The 26,104-nt window shown below is 45.8% G+C and overlaps 1 protein-coding gene across 1 annotated transcript; it reads right to left on the minus strand.

Moving 5' to 3' along the window:
* Window positions 1-320: 320 nt before the first annotated feature.
* Window positions 321-3,266, minus strand: ZNF329 (zinc finger protein 329). The gene is made up of 2 exons (XM_008161095.3): window positions 1,674-3,266; window positions 321-480 (listed from the first exon to the last, which is right to left on the minus strand). Exon 1 carries the CDS (start codon window positions 2,986-2,988, stop codon window positions 1,753-1,755), a length of 1,236 nt encoding a protein of 411 aa, XP_008159317.3. The 5' UTR covers window positions 2,989-3,266; the 3' UTR covers window positions 321-480; window positions 1,674-1,752.
* Between the last annotated feature and the right edge of the window lie 22,838 nt (window positions 3,267-26,104).

Genomic DNA, 26,104 nt, shown 5'->3' on the forward strand with positions numbered 1-26,104 from the left:
CCTCAGTGGCCTTCACTGTGACTCTGGCTCCACAGGAGCAAGTCGAAACCCCCAGCTTTGATGTGATGCCAGGCAGTTTAAGTGGCTCTCACTTGGCCACCTGCCACGGGCAGGATGTTCCTAGTCATCCCTCACCTCTCTGTAGCCTCCTACTCCTCATTCCCTGAGGCCCACCCTCTTCTCCACAGTGACATCCCCTCATAATCCAAGTTCCTAAGAAGAAACTTATGTCCTGGGCCTTTGTATTCTTTTTGAAATTATTATAGCAACAATGGAGGACTTGTAACAGAGAGAAAAAAGAGTATCACATACAATTGCAGTTCCCTAAGAAAACCACATTTATTTCTCCACGAACAACATCCATATGTAAACACATCTTCACAAGGCAAATCTTCTACTTGTTTTGTTGTTGCCTGCCCCATTGTAACATTTCAATATGGCAACAAAATCTTTATAATTATGGTTCAGGATCGAAGTGTCCTAAGTGAACAATAAAAGGTAAACATACCAACTCAGTCATTCTGATTGAACTGACTAAAGCAGGCACCACATTTCTACAGCAGCCGGCGGCCCGCCCGTTCCTAGTGCTCAGTCTTTCCTTAACCAGTTAACTGCCACGATATTTTGAATTTAATTAAAAAATGTCGGTCGCTTGCACCTATAGACGCTTATGGAGTACAAATGGCTAAGAGGGATAATGTTACTGTTCATTCACAAGCAACATCCATCTCCAAGTGCTTCTTCTGAAACGAGTGCTCAGCACCCAGCAGGTGGGGATACATCCAAACAACAACCTCCTTGAATTCTGTGTCTGCTGTGGTGGAGCATCGTCGGGGCCTCTCAACAGGACATTACTGCTGATCGAGATGAGTCAATACAGCTCCTGCTGAAAGCTGCTCTTACTGATCGCACTTGATTCTGCTACAAGTTTGCTTACGTACAACAGGCAAACACTCCCGATTTCAAGGATTCGTCAGACTGATTAGTCACTGAACACATTCACAGGTTCTCTACAGTATACGCACTCTAACGCAGGAGCAGCTGAGTGTCTCCAGAGAAGCGCCTTCCTGACTTCCAAAGATTTTATTCCAGTGTATGTGTACCATGCTCCGTACAGGGTAGGGTGATCATCCCTGAAGCCTTTGTCCCATTTACCACCATCCTGGGTTCCCTCCAGGAGTTCCTAATGTATCAACTTAATAATATGGGTAAGGAATGCCTCACATTCCATTTACTGGATAGGGAAGAGAAACACTTAAAAATAAGTTTCTATATGTAAAAGCCACAAGTGTAATGGGACCCCATACATGCAAAATTACGTACACATAAGGAAATTGGGGAAAGGGTGGCCACCAGAATACTAATGATGATTATCCCAGAGGATGGCATTGCAGATGACTTACTTTTATCCTTAAAAAATATTAATAATAAATTCTTGGGCCTGGCCAGGTAGTTCAGTTGGTTAGAGTCATCCCAATACACCAAGGTTGCGGGTTCAATCCCTGGTCAGGGCACATAATAAGAATCAAGCAATGAATGCCTAAGTTGAACAACAAGTCAGTCTCTCTCACTCTCAAAAAAATCAATAAATTAAACACACACACACACACACACACACACACACACACACACAGATTTCATCATTCAAATTAAAAAAATTATTTTGTACTGACTGGGAGGAATCACCCTTGAAGACACCCTCCCTCACACAGGTTTTCGAGGGCACTCAGGAAACGAGTGTGCCCATATCCATTATGCTTCCATGGGTTTCTCTCCAGGGTGTGTCCTCTGATGCCGGACCAGGGCTGAGCTCCTTCTGAACATTTTCCCACACTGAGGACACTGGCTGGGACCCTCCCTGCTGTGGAGTCTCTGATGTACTGCAAGGTGAGAGTTCTGTTTGAAAGACTTCCCACACTCTGGACACTGGTATGGGGTCTCCTTGGTGTGAATTCTCTGGTGCTTGGTCAGGCAGGAGCTGTCCCTAAAGGCTTTGCCACACCGACTACACTCGTAGGGCTTCTCACCAGTATGAGTCCTCTGGTGCCGGATGAGTCCAGCGATGTTCCTGAAAAGTTTCTGACACTGGTCACAGCCATAAGGCTTCTCACCAGTGTGAATTCTCTGGTGCCTGATGAGGTAAGCACTCTCGATGAACGTCTTCCCACACTCTTTACACTCATAGGGCTTCTCCCCAGAATGGATTTTCTGATGCACGATGAGGTGAGAGTTACGGTTGAAGGATTTTCCACACTCCACACATTCAAAGGGCTTCTCTCCGGTGTGAGTCCTCTCGTGCTGGGTGAGGTACGAGCCATCCCGGAAAGCCTTTCCACACTTGCTACATTCATAGGGCTTCTCCCCAGTGTGGATTCTGAGATGTACGGTGAGGTGGGAGATGTCTGTGAAAGGCTTCCCACACTCGTTACATCGGTATGGTTTTTCCCCCGTATGAGTTCTTTGATGCAAAATCAGGGATGAGTTTCGGTTGAAGGTTTTTCCACATTCTAGGCATTCATAAGGTTTCTCCCCGGTGTGAATTCTCTGGTGTTGTGTCAGAGCTGACCCATCACTGAAGGCTTTACCACACTTATTGCATTTGTAGGGCTTCTCTCCTGTGTGGATTCTTTGATGCACAATCAAGTTATAGTTCTTGGAGAAGGATTTTCCACACTCATTACATGTATAAGGTTTCTCTCCAGTGTGAGTTCGGTGATGCAAAATGAGAGAAGAGTTCCGTTTGAAGCACTTGCCACATTCTGCACATTTATACAGCTTCTCCCCAGGGTGACTTCTCCTGCTTTCATTAAGAGATGAAGTCAAGGTAAAGATGTCCCCAAAGTCCTTGCCTTCATACAGTTTCTTCCCTCTTTTTGTTAGCTTTTGTTCACCAAGAGGGGTAAAATGGTTGAAAGACTCAACACTTTCAGGGTATTTATAGAGCTTCTCTCTCACTTGATTTCTTCCCAGTTGTTGAATCACTTCCATGGAATGGCAGAAGGCTTTCTCACAGGCAACACTGTCACCAGTTCTTGGAGCGATACAACTTCTCGGAGAACTGTGTAAAGCTGGGTCACAATCCAAACGTCTAACCTCTGAGTCATGTAGATGAAAACCATTTGTTGCAGGAATCCTCCGAGATACTGGAAGGTCAGAGCTGGCGCTCAAAGGCCTCCCAAGTCCAGGATACTCACAAATTACTTCCTGAGCTCCTGGCTTTTCCTGAGTTAAAGCTAATTGTCTCAGGTGTCCCTCCCAGTTCTTACAGTCCCACCTGTCACCTGGGATGGTGAAATGGGGACCCTCTCTTGTAAATCCTTCCATTTCCACGTCACACAGTAGTGCTTCCTCAGGAATATTCTGAGCTGTCATTTCAGTCTCGTGTTGCAGGCTGAAAAGTGAAGAAGGAAAAAGACGGACTTTAGTACATGGAGCTATGTCTTCAAGAATAATAAAAAATGGTGACAGGCAGGAATATGGGTGTGTTCTTTTACTTGTTTTCTTTCTCAAATTCTTATCTGTACAAGGGGGAGATAAACTGAGAATCAGGGGATGAGGAGAAGAACGGGGTCAGAGAGAGCTACAGAGCATTTTTCTAATTTGCTTTTTAAAGGGAAAACACAAGGAAACTTATTTTATTTTTATTTTTTTAAATATATTTTTATTGATTTCAGAGCGGAAAGGAGGACAGAGAGATAGAAACATCAATGATGAGAATCATCGACCTCCTGCACGCCCTAACTGGAGATCAAGCCTGCAACCCAGGTATGTGCCCTTGACTGGAATAGAACCCAGGACCCTTCAGTCCGCAGCCCAACGCTCTATCCACTGGGCAAAACCAGCCACGGCTACAGAGCAATTTCATCCTCCTAATGAACAGGCAGGAGGAACAGTACTTGGACTAAATATCACCACCAGGTTTAGCCTGGGACAGGGGAAACCAGGTGTCACTGTTCACACTGGAACATCTTCCCAGCCACTGAATGCTAGTCTCCATCACCCACTGCCCAGACAACAACCGCACACACGTTCAAAGCCTCAACTTCACAATGTGCGTACAACAGTGCTGACGAACAGCTTGGGCCCCGGCTGGGTGGTCAGAGTTCTACCTTCACGGATGGGATGCAGCACAGGGTCAGGGACCACCCTGAGGATGAATAGGAGAGTCAGATCATGTCTGGGGCTGGCTCTGAGTGGGGGAAGGGACAGTGCTCTGTAGGTGGCTGCTGGTGTCATCACCCTTCTTGATCCTCCTCTAACAACCCGCCCACCCCTCCACTTCATGATATCAAGACAACTGACTTGCCACATATTTTTTAGATAAAATAAAATTAGACCCTTACCTAAAATATATATATACTGTGTGTGTGTGTGTGTATGTGTACACACACACACATACATATATATTTTAATTCCAGGTGGATAAAGACCTCTACACAAAATAAACGTTTAACTTATGTACGATAGTTGGAGTGTCGCCTTGTACAATGAAAGGTGACAGGTTCAATTCCCAGTCAGAGCACATACCCAGGCTGCAGGTTTGATTTCCGATTAGGGCATGTGAGGGAGGCAACCTATCAATGTTTCACTCTCACATCGATGTTTCTCTCTCACTTGCTCTTCCACTCTCTCTAAAAATAAAAATAAATAAAAAGATACAATACAATAAAATAAATTATGTCGGATACTTTCAAGAATGGGGCATTCCTAGATCAACTGAGCTTAATAAGCAAAAACCATACAGATAAGGATTAACAACTCTGATAGCAACATCAAAAATTTCTACACACCAGCCCTGACTGGTGTGGCTCAGATGGTTGACCATCATTCCATGCATCGAGAGGTCTCCAGTTCAGATTCTCAGTCAGGGCATATGACCAGGTTGTGGGCTAGATCTTCAATAGGAAGCATGCAGGAGACAGCCAATCAATGTTTCTCTCCCTCATCGATGTTTTCCTCTCTCTCTCCCTTTCCTTTCTTCTTCTTAAAATCAATAAAAACATATTTTAAAAAAAATCAAAATACAAGTGGCATGTGGAGATACAGTATTATAAAATAAAAAAGACAAAGGAATAATGCTGAGATCTAACAAGAATTTCACAAAACAAAAAAATGGGTAAAGGATACAAAGGGGCACTTCACAGAGAGGAAAGAAAAAACATTGATATCTGCTCATTCCCAGCATCATTCATGTAGTTATATACTACAATTTTTAAAAACATTTTTTTACTGATTCCAGAGAGGAAGGGAGAGGGAGAGATAAAAACATTAATGATGAGAGAGAATTGTTGATCGGCTGCCTCCTTCATGCCCCCACTGGGGATCGAGCCCACAACCCTGGGCATGTGCCCTTGACCAGAATTGCACCCAGAATCCTTCAGTCCACAGGCCAACACTCTATCCACTGAGCCAAACCAGCTAGGGCTACTGTAACTTATTTTTAATCCTCACTGGATAATATGCTTTTATTGATTTTAGAGAGAGAGGAAAGGAGTGGGGAGAGAGAGAGAGAGGAATATCAATGTGACAGAGAACTAACAATCAGTTGCCTCTCATATGTGTCCCGACTGGGAATCAAACCCATGGCCCTTAAGTGCATGGATGATGTTCCAAACTCTAAGCCACACTGCCCAAGACCAAAGTGCAACTATAAGAACACAAAATATATCACAGCCGGTGGTTCAGTGGTTAAAGCATTGGCCCATGCATCAATTCTGGGTCAAGGGCATGTACCTGGACTGCAGGCTTGATCCCTGGCCCGAGGTCAGGTTATATTGCAGGGGAGGCAACCAATTGATGTGTCTTTCTCACCCCCCCCCCCTCCCTCTCTCTCTCTCTCTAAAATCAATAAATAGAATTTTAAAAAATAATAATTAGAAAAGTTGTTCTTCAGGAAAACATACCACTGCCCACCCCTTCCCCCCCAAAAAAAAGGAAAGAAAAGGAAATGATAAATGTGTATTTAAATAAATCCAGCACAGATCATATAAAATGTTGCCGTAGGACTGGCCAGTATGGCTCAGTTGGTTGAGTGTCCTCCAGTGCAACGAAAGGTCACCAGGTCAATTCCCAGTCGGGGCACATGCCCTGGTTTTAGACTCGATCCCCAACAGGGGCCATGCAGAAGGCAGCCCACAACCTTGGCATATGCCCTGACTAGCAATCGAACCGGCAACCTTTCAGTTCATGGGATGATGTCCAACTGAGCCATACCAGCCAGGGCAGTGAGTACTCCCATTTTCCCCCATCCTCTGACCCTGTCCTTGGATATCCTCTATACCACTTCTCTGAAGCCCAGTATTACTAATTTTCCCCAGTCTGTCCTTCTCTTCCCCATGGCCATCAAAAGTTTTCTACACACTGAGTGTTGCCTCAGCACATGCTGAGACCTCAGGCCTGGAGAACGTTCTGTGATAACTTGTCCTGATGCTGATCCAGGTCCTAACTCAGGGGGTTTCTCGCCTGTGGATAAGACCGAGTTCATCTGGACAGCCTGGGATGCCTTCTAGTAAAGCACTTAGAACCTGCCCCCACCAAGGTACTGCCCTTCTCCCTTTCCTGTTCCATACACCTGGTCTGGATCCACTTGCCCGATACTCACTGTTCCAGCAGCATCCACCCCTAGCTCACCTCATTCAACTGCACTGAAGACAATGAATTCTGACTGTCCTATTTCTCTTAATCCAAACCTATAGTCTCCAACACGGGATTGCCTCCTATGTCTTCTAGGGTAGCTGTGCCCAAGCACTTAAATATAGAAACATATATTTTAATACTTTCCTTTCATTGACTCTTTACCTGCACCTATAACTTGAGAATTTTTTTAATTATGTGGATATGTAATGTTATCTATAAAATTCCTTTCAGGATGGTAAAAGGCACACTACAAACTTGATCATAAAGAGTGAGCATTACACAAAAGTTAACTCAAAGTGGATGACAGGCCTAAATTTAAGATCTAAAACTAAAACTCATAAAAGAAAAACAGGTGTAAAGCTTCAGAAACTTGTTTACATCAAAAGTACAAGTGACAAAAAAAAAAGTAGTTAATTAAAACCTTTTGTGCTTCAAATAACATCACTAAGAAAGTGAAAAGACACCCACAGAATAGGATAAAATACTTGCAGATCATATACCCGATAAAGCATTGGTATCCAGAGTAAATAAATAAATAATAAAAAGATCAATAACCTGCCTAGCCAGTGTGGCTCAGTTGGTTGAACATCAGGAAGTTATTGGTTTGATTCCCAGTCAGGGCACATGCCCAGGTGGGCTGCGAGCTCAATCCCCATTAGGGGATACGCAGGAGGCAGCTGGTCAGTGTTTCTTTCTCTCCCTCCCTCTGAAATCAATAAAAACACACATATTTTTAAAAGATTCTTTTAAAAAAACGTATCAGTAACCCATTTAATAAATGGTCAAAGGATCTGAATAAACAGTTCTCCAAAGAAGATATACAAACTGCCAATAAACATAACTGCATATTGGAAAAGATGCTCAACACCATTAACCATCAAGAAAATGCAAATTTAAACCACAGTGAGATACTACTTCACTCCCACTAGGATCATTATAATCAGTTCCACTCCTAGGCAGTTGTCCAAGAGAAATAAGAACATGTCCACATAACACACACAAAAAACCTGTACATGAATGTTCACAGGAGATTTATACATAATATCCAAAAAAGTGGAAGCAACTCAAATGTCCATCAGGTGATGAATGGATCAACACCACGTGGTACATCCGTACAATATTACTCATCCACACAAATGAACTAAGCACTAATACACACTACGAAGGTGGATGAACCTTGAGAACATTATGCTAAGCAAAAGGAGCCAACACAAAAGACTGCATATTGTATTTCCATTTTTATGAAGTGTGTAGAATACACAAATACAGAGACAGGAAGTCAATTAATGACTGCCATGGGCTGAAAGGGATAGAGGAGAGGGCGAGTGAGTGCTAATGGGCACACACTTTCATTTTGAGGATATAAAAATACTCTAAAATCGTTATTGGCAATGGTGAAAACCACTGAATTTTATACCTTAAGATGGTGAATGGTAATGGTTTGTGAATTATATCTCAATAAATCTGCATTTTTTTAAAAAGCAGGTGTTGAGTCTGTCAGAGTCATAACCACTGGTCTAGACCCCACCTGGCCCGATTCTGGTGCATTAAGACTTCATGAAGTAACAGTTTTATAGGATGTGCCAAGATTGCGTAGAATTCCTTTCCCAGGCACTCACCTCTGCAGGGCTTTATCCCCAGTCTCTATGACCCTGCAGAGGAATCCCCCCGAGGCCCAGTGCCTGAATGGTTGATATCAAAGGCTGCCAGACCTCAGCTGCACAAGCCCTTCCCATGCCATCTCTGTGGACCAAACATGATAATGTTTGCTTGCTCAAATTATGCATTCTTTAACAAAAATAAACTGTTGGCCACCAACTTGAGCCCTGTCGTAACAAAGCCACACACCCAACTACACATTGTGATAAAGTCTGACTCCATTTTTGATGACTGACGGCTGCCAGCTTTCAAGCACCATTCCCTACCCACCAGCTCCTTCTACCCTACATCTAGGGAGGTTTGTAAAAAAGACTGAATGCTTTCTTCTTGGAGTTGGCAGGAAGTTCTAACCACGCAAGCCCCCAGCAAGGTGAGGCCACCCTCATCCCAGCTCCACTTGCTACTCACAATGAAAGCCCATCCAGTCTCCTTTTCCTGCTCGCTGAGGCTGTTTTTGGATTATCTTGAGAGCACTGCCCTGCTCCCCCAGGACAGCCTCATTATGTGAGTAATCACCCCTTTATCCTCTTAGTGTATGTATGTGTGTAAAATACAGAGACTGTGTGTACATGTGTAAAATATATAGTGTGTATGTGTGTAAAATATATAGTGTGTGCATGTGTGTTTGAGACAGGGAGAAAAAAAGGTAAAGCTTATGTAGCAAAGTGTTAACTTGAGAATCTGGATGGTTTTACAAGTGTTCATCGAACTATTCCTGCAACTTTTCTTTCTTTTTAAAAAAATATATTTTTATTGATTTCAGAGAGGAAGGGAGAGGGAGACAGGAACATCAGTGATGAGAGAGAATCATTGATCGGCTGCCTCCTGCCGATCTGGCATTGATGTTTCTTTTCTATCTCTCTCCCTCTCCTTCCTCTGAAATCAATAAAAATATATATTTAATAAATAAATAAAAGTTGGTCCCAGGCAAGAAAAAGCTACAGGTGCTCATCACCAACAAACCAGTGTTACAAGAAATGTTAAAGGGACTTCTTTAAGAAAAATAAAAAATATATAAATAATGAAATGGCAGTAACCACATATCTACCAATAATTACTTTAAGTCCTGAACAGGTGGCTCAGTTGGTAGGAACATCATCCCATACACCAAAAGGTTTTGGATTCAATTCCCAGTCAGGGCACATACCTAGGTTTTGAGGTCCATCCCTGTGGTCGTAAGGGCAAGCAACCCATCCATGTCTCTCTCTCCCTTCCTTCCTACCTCCCTTCATCCCTCCCTCCCTCTCTCTCTCTTAAATCAGTAAAACATATCTTCAGAGGAGGATTAAAAGTAGTGATAATAAAAATTAAGTGCTTAACACTTTATTATTAAAATAATAATAATATTGTAATAGCTATGTATGGTGCCAGGTGGGTACTTGATTTTTCAGGGGGTTACTTCATAAATTATATAAATGGCTAACCACTAGGCTGTACACTTTAAACGAACATTGAATGTCAACTGTCATTGGAAAATTAAATTTTAAAAAGTGGGCTGGGGAAAAAAAAAAAGTGGGCTGGGAAGGGAGAGAAAACAAGCAATAGAACTGAGAAAAGTTACTTACTTCGGGGAAAATAAACCAAACAAAGGTTTGGTACCTAAAACATTTTCATAAGCCCAAGTGCCTAACAACCAAATTTTTTTAAATTGGCCAAGTATAAGTGAACTTTCTAGGGTGATGATAATTCTGAGGTTTGGGTTGCATTTATCCAAACTCATCCAGTGGTACAATGAAGATCTGTACCCCAATTGTGCCTCGAAATTTTTAAAAAAATCAATAGTATTGCCCTGGCTGGTTTGGCTCAGTGGATAGAGCGTTGGCCTGCGGACTGAGGGGTCCCAGGTTCAATTTTGGTCAAGGACACATGTCTGAGTTGCAGGCTCATCCCCAGTGTGGGGCATGCAGGAGGCAGCTGATAGATGATTCTCTCTCATCACTGATGTTTCTATCTCTCTTCCTCTCCCTTCCTCTCTGAAATCAATAAAAAATATATACTTAAAAAAACACAATAGTATTGAACTCTAATCAACCAATGAATACATAAATAAGCGGAACAAGTCGATGTTTCTCTCTCCTCCAATAGTAGTAATAATAATAAGTCTCTTTAAAATTTTTTTAAAAAGTACTGAACTCTAATTTGATGTTAAGCACAATGAGGTATTTAAGGGGAAAGCTTGATGGTACCTGCCACTTAACTTAAATGTATTCCCAAAAAGATTTAATGGATGACAGGGAGAAATACAGCGTGTGTTCCCCCCGCCAAAAAAAATGTATATACACACTTTAACAGCTGATTCTATTACAATTTTTTTATTCTATTACAATTTTAAAATGAAACATGCCCTAGCTGGCTCAGTGGATAGAGCATCGACCTGCAGACTGAAGGCTCCCGGGTTCGATTCCGGTCAAGGGCACATGCCTGGGTTGCAGGCTCCATCCCCAGTGGGGGGGCGTGCAGGAGGCAGCCGATCCACGATTCTCTCTCATCATTGATGTTTGTATTCTCATTCCTCTCTCCTTTCCTCTCTTAAATCAATAAAAATATATTTTAAAAAAATAAAAATAGCCCTAGCCGGGGTTGCACAGTGGTTAGAGCTTCGGCCTGCAAACTGAAAGGTCCCGGGTGCAGTCAAGGGCACATGCCGGGGGTTGTGGGCTCCATCCCCAGTGGGGGACTTGCAAAGAGGCAGCCGATCCATGATTCTCTCTCATCGTGGATGTTTTTCTCTCTCTCTCCCTTCCTCTCTGAAATCAATAAAAATATATTTAAAAAAATAAAATTAAAAATAAATAAAATTGAACGCATTTTAATCAGCGCTGCCTTTATGATTATCCAAAGTGTGTATGCACTTTTGGGGGGGACATCCTGTATATGAGATCAAGCAAGTACGGGAGACACTCACGAGTCGGTATAAGGGGGCGCCAGGGTTTCCCCTTTTCCATTTGCAGGAAAACTCACCATGAACTCCTGGGGGGGGGAGGAGCTAAGGAAATGAACCCCGAAAACCAAGGAAGAGAAAACGCAAAAAAACGGCCAAAAGACAGATGGAAAAACACGGCCTTCCTGGGGAACCGCACCGAGGCCGCCGCGGGGGGTCTTCAGGGGGACGGGGTGCGGGGGGAGCAGGTGAACGGACGGGTCCCCGGCTCCGCGGCCCTCCAGGCGGGAGAGGGGGCCACCCCGCGGCCCGGCCCGCGCGCGCCGAACGGTCCCTGAGGCGGGACCGACTGACACCCCGCGGGACGGCTGAGCTCCCCGAGGGACAGGAAGGCCGGAGGTGTGGGGGTCGGAGTGGGGGTGTCCTCACACACCCGCCCCGGGGGCGTCCTCACAGGCGAGGGCAGGCGGGCCGAGCCGACCCCGCCCAGCGAGCCGACCGCGCCCACCGCCTCCCTGATACCCGCCCGCAACGCGCCGCGCACCACCCAGCGGGACCCGGCGGGTACTCCCCGCGGAGGGAAACGGAGGCCCCGAAATACGAGAGGGCGCGGCGGACTCACCGCAGGCGGGCAGGCGGCGGCGGCAGCAGCGACAGCGGCGACGGGGACGGCGGCCGCCATGTTGAGGCGAGTGCGCGTGCGCGCGCGCGCCGGGACCCGGATGTGCGCGTCCCCGGAGGCCCCGCCGCGCCGAGCGTGGTGTGAGGGGGGCCCACTGTGGTGTGAGGTTCAGAGTTTTTCTCAGGTGACCGTTCCTGTGACCCATTCGGGGATTGCAGCTGCAGCCCGTGGGAGAGCGGCGCTGACGGGCTCACACCGGCGCGGAGGGACTCGCGCGCACCCCCTCTCCCCGCCGATCGCCTCTGCCTGATCCGCAGCGCCCTCTAGCGGCCGCCAGGAGAAATGACCGGGAGGGCCCCCAGAGACACCAGGCTTTTTTGTTATTGTTTTTTAAATAGTCCTTCCTTCCTTCCTTTTCCTTCCTTCCTTCCCTTTCCCTCCCTCTTCCTCCCTCCCTCCCTTCCTTCCTTCCTTCCTGTTCTTCTTTCTTCCTTTCCTTTCCTTTTTCCTTTTTTTGGCCTTCATCCAAGGTTATATTTTTCCATTGATTTTTAGGAGCAGGAGAGACACAGAGAGAGAGAGACAATGGATTTGTGAGAAACACATTCATTGGTTCCCTCCTCAAGCACCCCACCAGGGCTGGGGAATGTGTCCTCGATGGGAATCGAACCTGGGACCCTTCCATCCAAGGGCCGACGCTCCAACCACTGAGCCAAACCGGCTAGGGCTCAGGGCCATTAGGCTTTTATATGACCCCCACAGGTGAAAGGCAAAGTCGTCAGAGGGGCTCAAACTCAAGCAGCAGGTGGATAAGAGCCTGAGACCCATCATGCTTTGTTTTTTATTTTTTTAATTACATTTTTATTTTTTTAATTACATTTTCAGAGAGAAAGGGAGAGGAAGAGAGATGGAAACATCAGCAATGAGAATCATTGATCAGTGTGAGGCTCGGGTACAGTGTTTGGACAGGTTCAAGCCTTGGACTGAGGGGAGGGCACCGTCCTCTCGTGGCCACGTGCAAGTCCCAGCGTGGAGAGCAGAGCCCTCCCAGCACCATGATAGCCAACAGCTGCAGTTGTGAGCTTGACCCTATGGTCCGAACACGTGGGCCCACGTGCCTGAGTGATATAGGCTGCAAGTAAACAAAGCTTGATCAGTGTAATGGAGTAGGATCAAAACTCAGGAGAATGCTGTAAACATCTTGACCACGCCCTTACTTTGCCTCGTGGCATCAGCTGTAAAATAAAGACACGGCTTGTAGTCCGTGGTGCTGTCTCTCAGGGAGCAGCGTCCCACCGAGACCCAGCTTTCATTCTCTCCTCAGTCTTTTCTAAGCCTTTCAGCCGCCCCCACTCAGGGTCACTGAACCTGGCTGAGCTGGCGCGGCACATCAGGCACCCATGGCCATGCCAGCCCGCCACAACTAGGGATCCAACCCACAACTGCAGCCAGGGAATCAAACCGTGACCTCCTGGTTCATAGGGGGATGCTTAACCACTGAGCTACACCTGGTTGGGCTATTTTTAAAATTTTTAAAAATATTTTTCTTTATTGATGTCAGAGAGGAAGGGAGAGGGAGAGAGAGAAACATCAATGATGAGAGAGAATCATTGATTGGCTGCCTCCTGCACGCCCCCTACTGGGGATTGAGCCCACACCCCAGGCAAGTGCCCTTGGCCGGAATTGAACCTGGGACCCTTCAATCCGAAAGCTGACACTCTATCCACTGAGCAAAACCAGCCAGGGTTATTTTTATCTTCATGAGTTTCATTGAAAAGTGGAAAGAGCCGAAACTGGTTTGGCTCAGTGAATAGAGCGTCAGCCTGCGGACTGAAAGGTTCCAGGTTCGATTCCGGTCAAGGGCATGTACCTTGGTTGCAGGCATGTCCCCAGTAGGGGGTGTGCAGGAGGCAGCTGATCAATGTTTCTCTCTCATCGATGTTTCTAACTCTCTATCCCTCTCCCTTCCTCTCTGTAAAAAATCAATAAAATATATATAAAAAAAAAGAAAAGAAAAGTGGAATGAGTCCTCGCCAGTTTGGCTCAGTGGATAGAGCTTTGGCCTGCAGACTGAAGGGTCCCAGGTTCAATTCTGGCTAAGGGCACATGCCTAGGTTTCGGGCTTGATCCCCAGTAGTGGGTGTGCAGGAGGCAGCCTATCATTGATTCTCATCATTGATGTTTCTATCTCTCTAACCCTCTCTTTTCCTCTCTGAAATCAATAAAAGTATATATTTTTATTTTATTTATTTTTAAAAATATATTTTATTTTTTTATTTATTTATTTATTTATTTTTTTTTACAGAGAGGAAGGGAGAGGGATAGAGAGCTAGAAACATCCATGAGAGAGAAACATCGATCAGCTGCCTCCTGCACACCCCCCACTGGGGATGTGCCCACAACCAAGGTACATGCCCTTGACCGGAATCGAACCTGAGACCCTTCAGTCCGCAGGCCCAGGTGCCAGGAGCCGATCATTGTTTTAATAAGAGAGAGCTGTGGACAGGGAATCCGGAGGGCTGGTCAACCTTAATTACTCTAAAGGGTCAGAGCTAATGACTAGGTATTGGTAGTTGAAGCAGCCCCCACCTGTTAGTCCTAAATTCACTGATTGGCTTTTATTGAGTTTCCTGCCCAGGGGGTAAGGGTGTGTCCTATCATTTTAATATTAATAAAAGGGATGGAAAAGCCAGATCCAGGAGTAGTCCTCCCACTAGAGTTGGACTACCGCCTGGCCCCCATTTCCCAAATTAATGCTTTTCTAAAGTCTCTTTTCATTTGTATGCAGCCTTCTCCAGAACCCGAACCCTGAACCGGAACCCTGAATCACGCGGGACGTGAAAGGGGTTCCCACACCTAGGCTCTATCCACTGAGCCAAACTGGTCAGGGCAAAAGTATATTTTTTTAAAAAAAAGAAAAGTGGAATTAAAATATATGCAAAACAAAGGAAAATTTAGTTTGGTCTTCATGGACTTGGAATCTTGTCTTCATGGTCTTGGAACCCCAATTAGGGCCCTTTCAGTACTGCTAGCAACAACACCTATAAACACCCCTGTTACCATTGAGGAGACATGGACTTCATGTGTCTACCCATCAGCAAAAACAAGCCGTTGAATGATTCGGCCATTAATAGTTTGGACATGAACTCCATTTTATTCATCTTTTGGACATGAACTTTAGAAGTGAAAAGTAAAGGAGGCGATATAACATCCTGTTTGTGAAGATAATTTTCTCCAGCGAATGTTTTGGGGATTCAGAGGAAACTTCCTTTTGTTGCTCTTGCTGCTGGAATGTATTCTCTGCCTCATATTCTTCTGTCTCATTCACCAAAATATCCATCTTGACTAAAGCCTTGCTCATTGACTTTACATTTGCATCTAAATGAGGAAAATTTCTAATTGTCTCAAGATGGGTTTCTAATCTGTCATGGAAAAGTTACTGCCAACTTTCAGCAAATGTACCAGGTTCCTGTGAAGGCTTGGCTACAGCCATAACTCCAGATTCAAACTTTGAAGCTATACACGAAGGACCAGACATGGCCTATAGGGGGCAGTAGAGGACTATTTATCTCATGGCTGACATATACTTAGTGCCACCCTAGGTATTTTTACCAGAATATTTTAATACTTTTTAAATTTTTTCAGTGACAGTTGGCATACAATATTCGTTTCAGGTGAACAATATAGTGATTACACATTTATACAACTTATTAAGTGATCACCCTAAGTTTAGAGTATTTTTTTTAATAAAAGAAAGAATCAATGGATTGATTGTCTAAAAACGAATGAGATAATTTCCTCAGCCAAAGATGTGTGAACCTTAAAAAATATTGCATTTATTGGATTTACTTTTTTTTTAATTGATTTTTTTTACAGACAGGAAGGGAGAGGGATAGAGAGCTAGAAACATCGATGAGAGAGAAACATCGACCAGCTGCCTCTTGCACACCCACTACCGGAGATGTGCCCGCAACCAATGTACATGCCCTTGACCAGAATCGAACCTGGGACCTTTCAGTCTGCAGACCGACGCTCTATCCACTTAGCCAAACTGGTTTCGGCGGATTTAGTTTTTAAAAAATATATTTTATCACAAATGCCTTTTTATTTATTTTTTTAATATATTTTATTGATTTTTTACAGAAAGGAAGGGAGAGGGATAGAGAGTTAGAAACATCCATCAGCTGCCTCCTGCACACTCCCTACTGGGGATGTGCCCGTAACCAAGGTACGTGCCCTTGACCGGAATCGAACCTGGGACCCTTCAGTCTGGAGGCTGATGCTCTATCCACTGAGCCAAACCAGTTAGGGCCTGGATTTACTTTTCCTGAGCATTCTATTAAGAACATTTTCAGCCCTAACCGGTTTGGCTCAGTGGATAGAGCGTTGGCCTGCAGACTGAAAGGTCCCAGGTTCGATTCCAGTCAAGGGCATGTACCTTGGTTGTGGGCACGTCCCCAGTAGGGGGTGTGCAGGTGGCAGCTGATCGATATTTCTCTCTCATTGATGTTTCTAACTCTCTATCCCTCTCCCTTCCTCTCTGTAAAAAATCAATAAAATATATATATTTTTAAAAGAACATTTTCGTCCTAGCCGCGTGGCTCAGTGGATAGAGCACCAGCTTGCAGACTGAAGGGTCGGTACCAGGTTCGAATCAGGCCAAGGGCACATGCCTGGGTTGCAGGCTCATTCCCCAATAGGGGGTGTGCAGGAGGCGGCCGATCAATAATTCTCTCTCATCATTGATGTTTCTATCTCTCTCTCCCTCTCCCTTCCTCTCCGAAATCAATAAAGATATTTTTTTTTAAAAAAAAGAACATTTTCAAATGTTCAGAAACCTCATCAGAATTGTGTACCTAGCCCCTAGATAAGTCACGTAACATTTGACAATATGTGCTTTGTCACTGTCCACATATCCATTATTGGGTATATTTTGGGGTTGAGTGGCTATGGTTTAATTTTTATATTTTAAATATATTTTTATTGATTTCAGAGAGGAAGGGAGAGGGAGAGAGAGATAGAAACATCCATGATGAGAGAGAACCAGTGATGGACTGCCTCCTGCATGCCGCACTGGGGATCTAGCCCACAACCCAGGCATATGCCCTTGACCAGAATCGAACCCACGACCCTTCAGTCCACAGGCCGACGCTCTAGCCACTGAGCCAAGCCAGCTAGGGCATAGTGGCTATGGTTTCAGACACAAGCTTCGGCCTCAGATTTGCACCAATGCTTTCTAATTCCAAAACTTAGAACGAAAGACTTCAGCTCTCTAAAACACACCTTCATTATTTGTACATCAGGATAATTAGAGGGCTGTGAGAGGACTGGATTTGCTAATACAGTAAAGTTTTCTTCTAAGACTGGGTTTGTTTCTGTGCATCTAGATGCACACACCATTGCATGCCTCTATTCAGGCACGCCCTAATATTGGAATTGCTCTGGGCACACTAACCTTCAATGCATACTCGCTACCATTCCTAAGGGACTTTTAGGAAGACCTACTACAAGTGAAATTCCTAAGTGCTAGAGAGAATTGTATGAACATTTTAAAAAATATATTTTATTGATTTTAGAGAGGAAGGGAGGAGAGAAAGATAGAAACATCAATGATGAGAGAGAAACATTGATTGGCTGCCTCCTGCACGCCCTCTACTGGGGATCAAGCCCACAACTCAGGCATGTGCCCTTGGCAGGAATCGGACCTGGGGCCCTTCAGTTCGCAGGCTGATGCTCTATCCATTGAGCCAATCCAGCTAGTGCTATTTAGTTGATTTTTTACAGAGAGGAAGGGAGAGGGACAGAGAGCCAGAAACATCGATGAGAGAGAAACATCGATCAGCTGCCTCCTGCACACACCCTACTGGGGATGTGCCCTTGACTGGAATCGAACCTGAGACCCTCCAGTCCGCAGGCCGACGCCACTGAGCCAAACTGAACGTTTTTTTTTTTTTTCTGAATTTTTTTTTTTTATTTTTTTTAATTGATTTCAGAAAGGAAGGGAGAGGGAGGGAAAGATAAAACATCAATGATGAGAGAGAATCATCGATCGGCTGCCTTCTGCACACCCCCTACTGGGGATGGAGCCCACAACCCTGGCGTGTGCCCTTCAGTCCGCAGGCCTACGCTGAATAGTATGAACATTGTATTTATTTTATTTTGTTGTATCATTTATTTATGCATTCCTTGGTTGATTCTGGTATGTGCCCTGACTGGGGATCAAACCCACAGCCTTGGGTGTATCAGAACAATGCTCTAACCAACTGAGCTACCTGGCCAGGGCCTAGTATGAGCATTTTGAATAGTTTAGTTACAGACAGAGCCGCACGTCCCCACCTGCCTGTGGGAAGGCCACTGCCACCCGCACTCACCAGCAGGGACAACATTCTTTGAGCTTTTCGTGGCCTTGCTGGCTTCGTGGTGAGAGACTGCTGGGAAATGAGTGTGATCTGGCGCCAGAAGGCACCCACAGCTGACAGCAAGCCGGTACCTCTTTGAAGGGGAATCTGGACAGCACCAAGATCTGAGTCCTCTCCATCCCCTGCCCCGTGCCCCCGCCCCAGCTCCATCAGGGTTTGGCCCCTTAGTGTGTATGGCTTCTGATCTTTTAAAAAAATTTTTTTTATTGATTTCAAAGAGGAAGGAGGGTGGGGAGAGAGAGAGAGAGAGAGAGAGAGAGAGAGACATCAATGATGAGAGAGAACACCGACTGGCTGCCTCCTGCACACCCCACACTGGGGATCAAGCCCGCAACCCAGGCACATGCCCTTAACTGGAATCGAACCTGGGACCCTTCAGTCCACAGGCTGATGCTCTATCCACTACCAACCCAGCCAGGGCTTCTTTATTTTATTTTATTTTATTTTGATTTTTTTACAGAGAGGAAGGAAGAGGGATAGTTAGAAACATGGATGGGAGAGAAACATTGATCAGCTGCCTGATAAATAATAAATACAGTATAGGGAATGTAGTCAATAATATTGTAATAGCCCTGACCGGTTTGGCTCAGTGGATAGAGTGTCGGCCTGCAGACTCAAGAGTTCCAGGTTTGATTCCAGTCAAGGGCATGTGCCTTGGTTGTGGGCACATCCCCAGTGGTGTGCGGGAGGCGGCTGATTGATGTTTCTCTCTCATCGATGTTTCTAACTCTCTCTCCCTCTCCATATTTCTCTGTAAAAACATCAATAAAACATATTTTTAAAAAATAATATTGTAATAGCTATGGATGATGTCAAATGGGTACTAGACTTACCACTTTGTAAGGTATATAAATATCTTGTCTATAGTGATCTTGTACACCTGAAACTAATATAATGTTGTACGTCAACTGCAGTTTTTTTTTTTTAATTGATTTTTTTACAGAGAGGAAGAGAGAGGGATAGAGAGCTAGAAACATCGATGAGAGAGAAACATCGATCAGCTGCCTCTTGCACACCCCCTACTGGGGATGTGCCCGCAACCAAGGTACATGCCCTTGACCGGAATCGAACCTGGGACCCTTGAGTCCGCAGGCCGACGCTCCATCCACTGAGCCAAACCGGTTTCGGCTCAACTGCAGTTTTTTTTTTTTTATAAAAAAATATATATATATATTTTTAAATACTTTCTTTTTTTAAAATATATTTTATTGATTTTTTTACAGAGAGGAAGAGAGAGGGATAGAGAGTTAGAAACATCGATGAGAGAGAAACATCGATCAGCTGTCTCCTGCACACCCCCTACTGGGGATGTGCCCGCAACCAAGGTACATGCCCTTGACCGGAATCGAACCTGGGACCCTTCAGTCCGCAGGCCGACGCTCTATCCACTGAGCCAAACCGGTTTCGGCTAAAAAATATATTTTTATTGAATTTAGAGAGAGGAAGGGAGAGGGTGGGAGAGAGAGAGAAACATTGATGTGAGAGACAAACATCAAACAGCTGTTTCTACAAGCACCCGGGCCAAGGATTGAGTCTGCAACCTGGGCATGTGCCCTGGACGGGAATTGAATCTGTGAACTTCCGGTGCAAAGGATGGCATTCAACCAACTGAGCCACACTGGCTAGGGCAGCAAAATTGTGTGTGTTTTTAAAAATATATATATTTCTTTATTGATTTCAGAGAGGAAGAGAGAAGGAGAGAGAGATAGAAACATCAATGAAGAGAGAGAATCATGGATTGGCTGCCTCCTGCACACCCCCTACTCGGGATGTGCCTGCAACCAAGATACATACCCTTGACCGGAATCGAACCTGGGACCCTTCAATCCGAAGGTCAATGCTCTATCCACTGAACCAAGTTGGCTAGGGTTGCAAAATTGTTGTTAAAGGAAGAAGCTGATGGCAGGCAGTGAGGCGGATGAGGGACAGGTTAGAAGAGAGAGAAGGGCAATGCTCAGAAGCACCGGGCCTTGAGGACTCTCATTAGGAGGTCAGGCTTCATTCTGATGCTGTGGGAAGCAATGTGGGGTGTGGTTACCGTGTAGAGGGACATGATCCGATTTACATCCTTAGAAGCTCACTGCCTGCTGTGTGGGACAACTTCGGAAGTTGGGAGAGAATACTCCTTTTTATTTGTTTCAGAGAGGAAGGGAGAGGGAGAGAGAGATAGCCACATCAGTGACGAGAGAATAATTGACTGGCTGCCTCCTGCATAAATAATCTTGACATGGAAGTCATCTGCATAGCACTCAGTGTGAAGTGGTGAGGGGTGCAAGTGACCTTGGGAAACTGGTCAACATACCAGATGCTGGGACTAATGGGATAAACAAAGAGATGTGGTATTTCTTGTTATGTAGCCATCAGCCAAGTAGAGCTCACCAGAAGCTCACAGGTTCAACTCCCAGCAAGTATCCAATTCAATGGATATTCTTTTTTTAAATATATATATATTTTATTGATTTTTTATAGAGTGGAAGGGAGAGGAACAATTAGAAACATCGATGAGAGAGAAACATCAATCAGCTGCCTCCTGCACTCCTCCCACTGGGGATGTGCCCGAAACCAAGGTACATGCCCTTGACCGGAATCGAACCTGGGACCTTTCCGTCCGCAGGCTGAGGCTCTATCCACTGAGCCAAACCTGTTAGGGCTAGAGCTGGATATTCTACCAGAAAATTATAAATACTTAAGAGCAATGTGAAACCATCGCTTGAATTTAAGCAGGAAAATGACATGAACTGGTTTACATTTTTTAAAATATATTTTATTGATTTTTTTTTTTCAGAGAGGAAGGGAGAGGGACAGAGAGTTAGAAACATCTGTCAGCTACCTCCTGCACATTCCCTCTTGGGTATGTGCCAGCAACCAAGTACATGCCCTTGACAAGAATCAAACCTGGGACCCTTGAGTTCTCAGGCCGACGCTCTATCCACTAAGCCAAACTGGTTAGGACTGGTTTACATTTTTTAAAAAATATTTTTTTATTGGTTTCAGAGAGGGAGAGAGAGAAACATCAATGATAAGAGAGAATCATTGATGGGATGCCTCCTGCATGCCCCCTGCCTCCCCCTCCTCCCCATTGGAGAGCAAGCCAGTAACCCAGGCATGTGCCCTGACTGGGAATCAAACTGTGACCTCCTGGTCCATAGGTCAAAGGGTTGTTGGTTCAATTCCCAGTCAAGGGCTCTTACCTGGGTTGTAGGCTCGATCCCTGACAAAGTTGGGGGCACATATGGGAAGCAACCAATCCATGTATCTCTCTTGCATTGATATTTTCTCTCTCTCTCTCTCTCTCTCTCTCTCTCTCTCTCTCTCTCTCTCTCCCCCTCCCTTGTTTCCACTCTCTAAAGTTCAATGGAAGAAACATCCTCAGGTGAGGATTAACAGCAACAGTAAACAAAAGCAGAGTTAACCAAAAAGCAGTACATTTCTCTTAGAACCGTATGCTGTCCTGGAAACAGAGTCACAAGCAATGGATGAACTATATCCTTCCACCTTTGGCCAAGACCAGGAATGACAGGCCCGCTTAGAACAGCAGCAGCAGAAGAAGAACAACCAGGAGAGATGGTGGAATATATGGCCCTTGAGGAAATAGTGATTCAGGACAGAGGCAGCAAGAATAATGATTTTGGGGGAAAGTTAACTAGAACTCAGTCCTCCTCCCACGGTACAATGGCGTCAGAGAAGTCACAGTAGAGAGAGATCATATAAATGAAATGGACGTAGAGATGTAGGGACAGAGCTCAACCCTTTTAACTATGAGCAAAATCACTCAGGAGACAAATCACTTAAAAATGTTTTTTATTGATTTTAGAGAGAAAAAGATAGGGAGATAGAAACACAGAGAGAAAAAACATGGATTGGCTGCCTCCCACACTGCCCCTACTGGAGATCAAGCCCACAACCCTGGCATGGGCTCTGACTGGGAATCGAACTGGTGCATGGGACAACGCTCAACCCACCGAACCACACCAGCCGGGCCAGGAGACAAATCTTACCAATGTGGAGAAAGTTTGCCTTTCAGTATGCTTCAGAACTCACATTGGAGAAAATCCCTACCAACGTAAAGGCACAAATTACCCCCTTCTCGGTAGGAGAGAATTGACACTTATGAGAAATTATATTTGCGGTGAATTCACGAATTTATTTCCCAGGAGAGGCTGCTTCACACCTAAGGATCTATCAAGGAGAGAAACCCTACAACGTGAGCCTTCAGGGAGAGGTCTCAGCCTTTTTCGCCTTCCTTACTCCACATCACAGAACGTGCACTGGAGAGAAACATGGGTGTGGTCATCGTGGGAAAAGCATCGAACACAGCTCAGCACTTGTGATGCGACGTCAGAGAACTCCTACTGGGAGGAGCCCTATACGTGGAGCCGGTGTGGAAAAATTTCAGGGGGTGTCCTCGCTTTTTCCAACACAAGGACTCATACTAGAGAACAGGATGCAGAGGGTCAATGTGGCAGGTTTTCAAGGATGACTTTCACCTTATTTGACACCAGGAAGCTCATATATAGATTAGAGAAAGTCATATTATGTGTATATATATATATATATATATATATATATATATATATATGCTTAAGCAACCATTACGACCTGAATGACTGGTCGACCAGTCGCTATGATGTGCACAGACCACCAAGGGGCAGACACTCAATGCAGGAGCTGCCCCATGGTGGTCTGTGCGCTCCCACTGCCACCCTCCTGCAGTCCCTTCCCCTAGCCTACAAACCTCCTACGGCCCCTCCCCTCACCTGGTTGGCCCCCTGCCTAGCTGACTAACCTCCTGTTGTCCCTCCACTCTGCTGACCAGCCCCCCCAATTGGCCCCGATTGGGGAGCTGGCCAGTTAACCTCCTGAGGTCCCTCCCCCCAGCCGACCAGTCCCCCAATAGGCCTCGATCGCCAGCCAGGCTGAGGAACTCCACCTGTGCACTAATTCGTGCACTGGACCTCTAGTTGGATATAATATGACAAAGCTGTAGTAAGACTTTGCACTGTGGCTCCCTGCAATCACGTATGAGCAGGTAAGAACAGTTATGCTCTACATATGCCCTTGATTCGCCACAGAAACACAATTCAAGGGGACTCAGAGTCTAGGCCTGAATGACAATGTCTGATAGAAATGACTGCCCTAGATAACAAAACGTAAATATTATCATAGGCAACAGCATCTATATTTTACTTATTTTTTTATAGCAAAGGTGGAAATTTATTGAAGAACAAGTACAGACTCCCATATGGGGAGGGGGAAAGAGATCATTTTATTGATTTTATTTTTTAAGAGAGAGAAGCATCAATATGTTGTTCCACTTATTTATGTATCCATTGGTTGTTTCATATGTGCCCTGACTGGGGATTAAACCTGGAACCTTGGTGTATTTGGACAACGCTCTAACCAACTGAGCCACCTAGCCAGGGCAGCATCTATCTTCTTACATCATATATGGATCAGAGGACCACTGAATTTAAAGTATCATGGAGAGATCATTTATCTTTTAGTATCATAGGGATCACTCTTTATAGTAGAACTAGAGGCCTGATGCATGAAGATTCGTGCAAGAATAGGCCTTTCTTCCCCTGGCTGCCAGCACCGGCTTCCCTTCGGCACCTGGGACCCGGGACTTTGCACTGGCCACCGCCTTCCGCCTTCTCTCTGGCCCTGCCATCCTCCTGTAGCTCCCTCCACCCCCCACAGCAGGCATCCCGCCCGTTCCAGACGCTCTGCGCCTGCGTGCGCATGCTGCCCAGAGCCCGGAGTGGCTGGGGTGGGAGGAACGCCTGCATCATCGCCATGGCAACGACACAAGCATCCTGGCCCGTCTTTGTCGCATCAATTTGCATATTCCCTCCTTATTGGCTGTGGGCGCCACCATCTTTGTTGCAGAGTGATGGTCAATTTGCATATTCCATCTTTATTAAATAGGACTAGAAGCCAAGTGCATGAATTCATGCACGGGTGGGGTCCCTCAGCCTGGCTGACGATGGTGGCTGATTGGGGCCGGCTGGGGGTGGATGGCAGGGCCAGAGAAAAGAGGATGGGGGTGGATGGCAGGGCCAGAGAAAAGACCACGGGAAGATTGGCTGTGGGTGCATTGAGGGCCTGCCCTCTGGTGGTCAGTGCACATCATAGCGACTGGTCAACTGGTCCTTTGGTCATTGGTTCGCTTAGGCTTTTATATAGAGAGATATTCACAGAAGCAAGCTGGAAAAGAGACCGTGTTTTTCCTGCATAATCCAAATGCTGTCCCTTCAAACAAATCACGGAGCTTTACAGAAACTCACCAACATTTCATAGGTGGTGTTCTGCTATTGACTTTAAAACAAGCATCACAGAAAATGGTGTCCATTTTCACTCTTCCAGGGGCATGGCCAGTGCCCAGTCAGGACTGAAATGACACACCACAGCCTGGTGAAGCATCCATACTCCAAGGATGATGCAGACCTCACAAGCTTTGACCTAAAACCCCTAAAAAGCTCGGGACCCTTCAGTCTGCAGGCCGATGCTCTATCCACTGAGCCAAACCGGCTAGGGCTTGCAAGATCCATTTTGGATATCTAACTTTGAGAGCTGTAAGATAATAAATTTGTGCTGTGTTAAAGCCATACAGTTTGTGGTAATCCTATATAATAAAAGCCTAATATGCTAAGTGTCCGGTCAACAGGTCAGCTGTTCAACCCATCAAAGTGTAATATGCTAATGATATGCTAAGGTTGCTCAACTGCTCACTATGATGTGTACTGATGACCAGGGGGCAGAGGCTTCAACCAGCAGGTGAGCATGCTGCTGAGGTCCACTGATTGGAACTGAGCAAGATGGGCTGGACACACCCTGGAGCCCTCCCATGGACCCTCCCTGACTGGCCATCTCCCACGTCTCTCCCCGGCCCTGATCGTGCACTGGTGGGGTCCCTCAGTGTGGCCTGTGCCCTCTCGCAATCCAGGACCCCTTGGGGGATGTTAGAGAGCCAGTTTCAGCCCGATCCCCACAGGCCAGGCCGAGGGACCTCACTGGTGCATGAAATTGTGTACTGGGCCTCTAGTTTGGTATAATGGCAAAGAAGGAAACAAATACACTCCCTGATGCCCATAACTTAAGCCAAATATTGCATGGCTCTATGCAATGGTTGGAACGGTGACAACCACCAGGAGACCATGAGGACACAAGCCTTAGGAACAACCAAGGCGATGGTGAGGATGGAGCCAAAAGACGGAGGGCGCCTGGCGAAGGGCGACAGTCAAGCCCCAGAACCACCCTTGGAAGCCTCTGGACGTCACGCAATGTCAGATAACGAATGGTGGCAGATTCTGTTACTTGTGGCCAAAACATGTCGTACACAACAACCCATTCTTGCTCCCAACCAGCTTCCAAACCTTGCTCACCGGACCCAGAGACACTCCTCTAGGGAGGAGGTCATCCCACAGAGTAGAGATCCTCTGTAGTCGGCAGGAAGAGCCAGCTCCTCAGCCATGCGGCTGCAGAGACGGCCAGGAGACACTCCGGAGGTCCAAGGGTATGATGTAAAAACACACAGTACGCCCTACCTGGTTTAGCTCATGGATAGAGCGTTGGCCTGCGGACTGAAGGGTCCCAGGTTCAATTCCAGTCAAGGGCACATGCCTGAGTTGTGGGCTTGATCCCTAGTAGAGGGCGTGCAGGAGGCAGCCGATCAGTGACTCTCTCTCATCACTGATGTTTCTCTCTCTCTCTCTCCCCCCTCTCCCTTCCTCTCTGAAATCAATCTATAATAATAAAAGGGTAGTATGCTACTTAGACCCAATGTCCTTCCGGAAGTCCTTCTGGACAAAGCCGGGGCCGGAGTGAAGCCTGGATCCTGGGTGCCTGCCAGTGGCCAGAGGGAAGCAGCCCAGGTCCCGGGTGCCA

Source organism: Eptesicus fuscus, chromosome 21 (assembly GCF_027574615.1).
Source record: "Eptesicus fuscus isolate TK198812 chromosome 21, DD_ASM_mEF_20220401, whole genome shotgun sequence".
Classification (NCBI taxonomy): Eukaryota; Metazoa; Chordata; class Mammalia; order Chiroptera; family Vespertilionidae; genus Eptesicus; species Eptesicus fuscus.